The sequence below is a fragment of the Sinocyclocheilus rhinocerous genome, unplaced genomic scaffold (genome assembly GCF_001515625.1).
Source record: "Sinocyclocheilus rhinocerous isolate Xijiao unplaced genomic scaffold, SAMN03320098_v1.1 scaffold1435, whole genome shotgun sequence".
Classification (NCBI taxonomy): domain Eukaryota; kingdom Metazoa; phylum Chordata; class Actinopteri; order Cypriniformes; family Cyprinidae; genus Sinocyclocheilus; species Sinocyclocheilus rhinocerous.
The window spans coordinates 1,144,977-1,152,386 of NW_015644861.1; the positions used below are offsets into that span (position 1 = coordinate 1,144,977).

General features: G+C 38.5%; 2 protein-coding genes across 2 annotated transcripts in view; one reads left to right on the forward strand and one right to left on the reverse strand.

Moving 5' to 3' along the window:
* The window catches only part of LOC107758893 (uncharacterized), an 8,790-nt gene extending 7,843 nt beyond the window's left edge, over positions 1 to 947 (forward strand). Inside the window, exon 2 of the mRNA XM_016576730.1 lies at positions 902 to 947. The gene's annotated coding sequence lies outside the window, so the exon portion shown is untranslated. The remainder of the gene's footprint in view (positions 1 to 901) is intronic.
* A 4,882-nt stretch (positions 948 to 5,829) lies between these two features.
* LOC107758845 (microsomal triglyceride transfer protein large subunit-like) overlaps positions 5,830 to 7,410 on the reverse strand; it is a 16,322-nt gene continuing 14,741 nt past the window's right edge. Inside the window, exon 17 of the mRNA XM_016576672.1 lies at positions 5,830 to 6,561. Coding sequence (XP_016432158.1) covers positions 6,414 to 6,561 — 148 coding nt within the window. The 3' untranslated portion in view covers positions 5,830 to 6,413. The remainder of the gene's footprint in view (positions 6,562 to 7,410) is intronic.

Sequence of the window (7,410 nt, forward strand, 5' to 3'; positions counted from 1 at the left end):
TTGTCTGCCTGCTCCGCCATGGCAACCTGAACTGCCTGTTCCGCCCTGGACGTATTCCCCGTGTCCCAGTCCTGCACCAGCCTTCAGGGCACCCACCCCCCCTCCCTGGTGGAATTGTTATGGCGAGGGACGTGACTTCCGGGAGAGGGGAGTAATGTCAGACTCTGTTCCGTGTTTTGTGTGTTTTCCTCCCCCCACGTGCTCCATGTCTATTTCATGCCCATATTTGGTCTTTCCTGTTTCCAGTTCCTATTATGTTTATTGATCCCAGGTGTTTCTCGTCATCCCCTCGTCATGTCTTGTGTATTTAAAGTGTTTCCTTTTCTTAGTTCCTCGTGCTGTCTTAAACGTCTACACCTTGTGCTGCGTGTGTGTCTCCTGATTCCCCTGTGTTTTCTCCAGATTGGATATAACAAAGACTGTGAATATTGCAACTACTTCGTCTCTGTGCTCCTTCGTTCCGCCACAGCAGCATAACCGTGACAAAAATAAAGTATTACCGATTTCTTTTAAATTGTGTGTCATTTCCAATCTAGCTCTGTCATATTATGCAGAAAAAAGATGAAGAAATTAGCCTAAGAAAGACCAAGCAGCATTTTTATTGAAAAATGGAATTATTATCACAAATGCTGTTATACTAAATTTGAGATTAGCATTTATTGGTTCAGAAAAAATATAAATAAAAAAAAAAATATATATATACAATTCTAAATGTATGAATTCCAAATATATAGGACATTGTTAGTAGACGAATTAAATTTACTACGATTTTTTTTTTCTCAAAGTCCACATGGCCAAAATGTGCACAGTTAATGAAACACTTAAATAAGTCTAAATCAAGCATCATTATTAGATTAATATGATTAATTTGATTCGTCTGTTCTCTCCTTTTCCTTCTCAGGATGCTCTGTGTCTGTCTGTCGGAGTGTGTCCTCCTCCCACTTCATCAAAAACAATTCCTCAGACATGTTTCACAGTTTCCCACATCTGTCTTCATCAATTCCTACCCGGTGTTGCCTCCTGATCTGTGACTTTGCAATGTTCAGAAGCTAAAGATGAAACATTTTAAAGCAGTTTTGCAAACTTGTGTAACATTTGCTATATATGTAGTCTGTAGACTTTTTGAGGCAACTATTTTTTTGCCCATCCAGCACAGCATAATTAGGAGAAAATGTTGTTCGTTCCCTTTTCATTTTGTTGTATAAAGTGTTTGTATTTTTACATTTTTATGGACTCCTTTTTACCTATACCTGTAGTAGGTAGTAGCAAGTTCTGATTGAGTAAAGCATGGCTTGTGTGAAAGAGAGAGAAACAGAGATAGAGAAAGAGTCAAATTTTGTGTGGTGTTCATGTTGTGTGTGTGTGAGAGAGACAGAGTAAGACAGAGTCTGCTTTCTCTCACTGTGATGAGAATTATGGTTATAGAGATGGATCATTGGTGAGTATTGTATAGTGTCAGTGGTTAATAATAATCATGATGATATAATTGAACTGAAAACACTTGTAAAAAATTGTCTCAATCCTTATGTTGCCAATTACCTCAGTTTGCAGTGCAGGCATGTTGCTATCTCATTTTGCCTCCACAGTATTTTGCTTTTGTTGTATTTTCCATCATCTGTCCTCCCTGTTCATTTCCTTTTTGTCTTTTTTGTTACATTGATCACATATTAAAGGTATATGGATCTGCAGGCAAATCTATGTACCAATTTTAGAAGGAATGCATTGTCATTTTTGTCAGTATTAAATATGCTTATTATACATGTGATATTCAAATTAATTTCATAAAGATGATGACACTTGGTTAAAATTTCATAATAATAATAAAAAAAAACAATACATATTGTTCCATCATGAGAGTTGCTACCACTTAAAAACATGACCCAGTAGGGGAAAAACTAATTAAACATAATTTATAATATTATATGGTATTAGATGCACACTCTTTTATTAAATCAGAACATAAATTAGGATGCTATAACCTGCTTAATTACAATAAATTATAACACTAATTTTGATACTCATTATGGTACTTACTTATGATGTATAAATACAGTACTTGGTATGCTGAAGAGTATTTTGGAAGAGTTTTTTTTTCTGAATAATGTGAAATAGAACAAAAGTTTAATCAATTTCATACACTAATAAAAAAAATCCACCATGACATATTGTTCTATCATAAAAGTTGCTACCACTTGACCCTGCACAGAAAAACCCAAAATTTGATTTATAAAATTATGGAAAGCTTTTAGATACATATTCTATCATTAAATCAGAACACAAATAAGGATGCTACAACCTGCTTAATAAATAACAATAAATAATACTACTTGTTTTGATACTTACTCATTACTTATTTATGATACACAAATACAGTACTTGGTGCGCTAAATATATTTTTTCCGAGTATTTTGAAAGCGTTTTTCTGAATAACGTGGATACTATATAAAGAGAACATCCAATTGTGTAAGATTAATAAATCAAGTATCCTCCTCAACTCATAATAAAACACATTCAGAGGAACATGCACGTCATTGCACTATTAAAATCACTTATACATCCAGTGATGTTAATAGTACACGAGTAACATTGAAGGAATCTATTGGCCCACTCAGCTGCCTTTTGTAAGAGTTATTAAAAAGATCACCTAGTCTTTGAATGTTCTGTTATAGGTTGAGAATCTTATTTTGAGGAGATTAAATGGATGTTATTTCATTGTTTTGTTTTGTTTGCACTGTATGCACTCAAAACAAATACATGGTAGTCCTATGGAATGATAGTTTTCTTACAGGCCAACAGTAAAAATGGTTTGTCAGGTAACTTAAAGAGTATCTGTAGCGAAGAGCTACCTGATACTGTTAGGGCTAGCTTGAATCGCAGTGAACCAGTTGTGTCGGTCAGAACACCACAGAGGGAAGTATTAGTTTGAACAGGGTTATTTTCACAGATGCGATATGATCAACTCAGAGGGGGAGTCAAGCTTCACTTGGAGAGGTCCGAAGCAATCGACACCAGTGGAGTAGAACGCCGGCTTGTATAGACGCAGACATGCCACGGGTAGATCAGCCATCTTTGGGACCGACGGCTTAGATTTCCATCGCCGGCACCCCTGACATTGATGTTGCACCCTCCTTATGGCCTCTCTTCCACGGAGGATCTAAAATTTCCGGTGCATCTCGGCGAATACTCGCTCTGGGCCCGGATGACAGAGCCGAACATCATAATCCTGGATAAGGAGTTTCGTTGCGGGATGCGAGGACAGGCCCACTGTCTGAGCTCAAATCCTCCGGAAGCCAGTACCTCCCTGAGCCGGTCCACAAGTTCTTTGGCCTCATTCGCGGTGAGCACACTCTGGAGGCAGTTATCCACATAAAAACAGCGCTCCACCGAATGCTGGATTCCTTCATCTGGCCCGCCATGATCTCTCGCATGCCTCTGGAGGGCGAAGGTGGCACAGCACGGTGAGCACGCAGTGCCAAATGGTAGAACCTGCCACTGGAAGACTTCAGGGGGGTTATCGCGCTTCATGTCCCGCCAGATGAACCTGAGGAGCGGCTGGTCTTCTGGTAAGAGCTGAACCTGGTGGAACATGCCTCTGATGTCTCCACTAACCGCCACCGCATGTTCCCTGAAGCGTAATAAAACTCCCAGAAGAGAGGCTCCCAGTGTTGGTCCAGGAAGGAGGGTGTCATTGAGGCTTCGGCCTTGGAATTGAAAAGAGCAGTTGAAGACTAAACGACTCTTCCCGTTATGACTTACCAAGTGATGCGGTATATACCATGACTCGTTGGTGGCTGAGGCTTCGCCTGGGTTGATCCTCCTGACCGCGCCTGCTTCCAACAACTTCCGAATCGCTGCACAGTACTCTTCAGCTTGTAGAGGATCCCGGGCCAAGCGTCTCTCTAGACTCCACACGCTCTCTATCGCCTTTTGCACAGTATCTAAATTAACTGTTTTTTTAGTAATAAATAAATAAATAAATAAATATGTGTGTGTGTGTGTGTGTGTATATATATATATATATGGAATACAATCGGCCTATATGTACTATATGGATATGTAATTGTACTCCATTTTGCATTAATGCTAAAATGAAGATAAACGTCCATTTTAATGTGCATTAAATCTAAATTAACTGGTTTTATTTAAATTAATACATACACACACACACACACACACACATACAAATATATATATAGGCTAATTGTATTCCATTTTAATGTGCATTAATGGTGAAGATTTAAAAAGTAATTTAATGTATCCAAGCTAATTTCTGGTATTAGTCCTGAGAAATTTCTCTTCAGATTTTCCGATGGTGGTCATTATTCCCTCCCAGATTTTATGTACTACCTCACGTACCCTTTCTCACACCCTCGTGTAACGCTATTGACCTCAAAAGGCCTTAAATCTTCAACAGAAACAGATAGTTGTTGTGGGGCCCGTTTGATTTACACAGCTGGCAGAGGGTCGTTTGACCTGATGCCAGCGTGCTAGGTACGTTTTCCGTGAGCTCCTGAAACTTCACCCGCCAGTGGCATTAGCTCGAGCCGACAGTTTGTGCGTTTGTTTACGCGGTCGCCATGGCAGCAGCGCCAGTGACAGACACGCGCGCTCAGCTGCTGTTCGCCGCGCGACAGGAATGTCCACGAGAGCGCAGTTGTTGGTTTTCAGTTGCCAGCCGCCACCAAGCGGAGCTCCAACTAAAAGTAAGCTTTTGCTAAAAGCGCTTGTTATTTCTGTTGTACACACTTTTCTGCATTTAATTGTAATTGAAGAGCAGATGAAATCAGAATGGGAGTTTTTAGTTCATACCTATTTGCCTACAGAGGGCATCTAAAAGCTCTACATCTAAATCCTAATGACTAATAAAGTTTACATGGTTTTGGCCAACGAAATAATTATTAAAATGTATTTATATTACATGCCTGCACACCTAAAGATCCTTATCAAAGGTTGAGAAGTTAGGTTAAATAAACCGGGGTCTGTAGTTAAATGGAGCACTTTTTTTTTTTAAAGGAGCCGAGGCCTTAAAAGTGTCCCAAGTTCCTTTTTCAATAGGAAATGCGTCAACACAGAACATATGTAGAACATTTAAGATTTAGTTGTGCTTTTTGATTTTACTTTGATACTTTTAAAACTTTATCTATGCTAACTAAAATGACATGATCAATAAGTCATGGCAATATGTTTCCATTACTCATCAAATTCATTCAAATAATTTCAGCTTCATTTTTTTTTAAGTTGTACGAGATTCAACTTGATTTTTTAAAGTCAGTTTAATATATTTTAAATTGAAATAACTTGTACAGTCAATTTGATTACATAAAAATTTAAGGTAGCAACTGAACTTGAGTAGGTGGATTTTTTGATGATTTAGATTCATTCAGACTAATGTTTTATGTAAATTCATTATATAAATACATTTTAAATGACTTCAGATATGCTGACAAAAGCGCTAACCATGAATATTCTGCATTTATCTTCATTTTAGCTTAATGAAACCTCAGTACAAACTATACAAAGGATAGACACCGTACATACTAATAGATAAAGATCTATTCTATATTATTAAAAGTTACACTTCTAAATATTTTTACACCAAAAAGATGACAAAAAAATCCAAAAAAGACAACAAAAAAAAGACTTTATTCATGGTTGATTATCTTCCCATGTACAAGACTGCCATAAATATTCTCAAGAATGTAAACATCTGGTGAAATCATGGAAACCAGACAGCATGAACTGCCTTAGGAGGGATGAGGTGTGTCAGAAAGCCCTCTGATTAAATAAATAACACAGTAGCACCTCAAATACGCAGTACTGTTATAATGCTCCTGTTATAATGCTCTAATGTTATCATTTATAAATATTTCACTTTTGTTATTATGGGTCAAATAATTCTGTCACATGGCGAGAGTGCCAAGGGTTATCCTGACAATTTGTATGCATTCCTCTTCTTTATAAAAATATTAATTGAATTTGTGCTAATCATTCTTAAATGGAGAAAACGGGGCTGGACTTATTGTAAGGACTCTTATAGTTCACTCTTAAAAATAAAGGTACTCTATTGGCATTCATGGTTCCATCAAGAGCTTTCAACATCCATGGAACCTTTTTATTCTACTTTATAGAGGAAAAAAATGTTCTTTACACTGAGAAAAAATAGTCCTTTTAACAACTGTTTACTGAAAGGTTCTTTGGGGAGCCAAAAATTGTTCTTCTGTGAAATCATGGCAAAAAACAACATAAAAAAAAACACTTTTGGATCCTTCATTTTTAAGAGTGTACAACTCTTCACATGCCTGACTGACACAAGGTTTTAGCACATACAGCCACTCCAAAACCCACACTTGTAGAGTGGTTGTTTGCGTGAAAACCTTTTACGTTTGCTAGGGAAATCATCAGTCCCAGCTGGTCTACCAGGCCTGTTCAAAGACTTTCTTGCACATGTTGGAGTTCTCCAGGTGTAGAGGAAATTCTGAGCCCGGCACCAGCTGATCTCTGCTCCTCTTTGAGGAGAATGTCTGTCCTGAGGGCAGTTTCTCCTGCTTGGACACCATCTCTCTAGAGCGCACCAGATGCAAAAACAAGTTAGTTTTGTTCATCTGACACATTTTCGAAATGATATAAGCTTTAAAGGGGTCATATGATGCGATTTAAATTTTTCCTTTCTCTTTGGAGTGTTACAAGCTCTTGGTGCATAAAGAAGATCTGTAAAGTTGCAAAGACTAAAGTCTCAAATCCAAAGAGATATTCTTTATAAAAGTTAAGAGTCAGCCACTCCTACCTAAAACGGCTCGTTCTAACACGCCCCAACATACCTACGTCGCTCTGTGGGAAGATTTGCATAACGCCACACAAATGTTCACGCAAAGAAAGAAGGCATAACTTTTATTCTAGCTGTAGTATTGTTGCTGCCGCCATGTCGTGAAGGCACTGTGTGATTCGTTGTGAAAGCGAAACTACTTTCAAAAGAGGACGATATCCGCTTCGTCATGCCTAGAGCTGATCCGTGCTTGTCGCTGAGGGAATACATCAACTTAGTGCTGTGGATCACCGGCACATTTTATGGAGGACTGTTTAACGGCGCAATGCAACGCAACGTGTAAAAAGACAGTATAAGTCATTATAATCCATAATTATGTCCCCACTGGATGAAACGAATGCCTCGTTTATAATGGGTTTTCATGTTTTTGAATCATCTCTCCGGCCTGACAGGGCATCATCACAATATGGTAGGGGCGTAACATTTCCGTCACACGCTTGAGGTATTCGGCCAATCACAACGCACTGGATAGCTGGCCAATCAGAGCACACCTCGCTTTTCAGACCGATGAGCTTTGTAAAAATCGACGCGTTTCAGAAAGGCGGGGCATAGAGGAGAAACAATAACGTACAGTATGTGGAAAATAA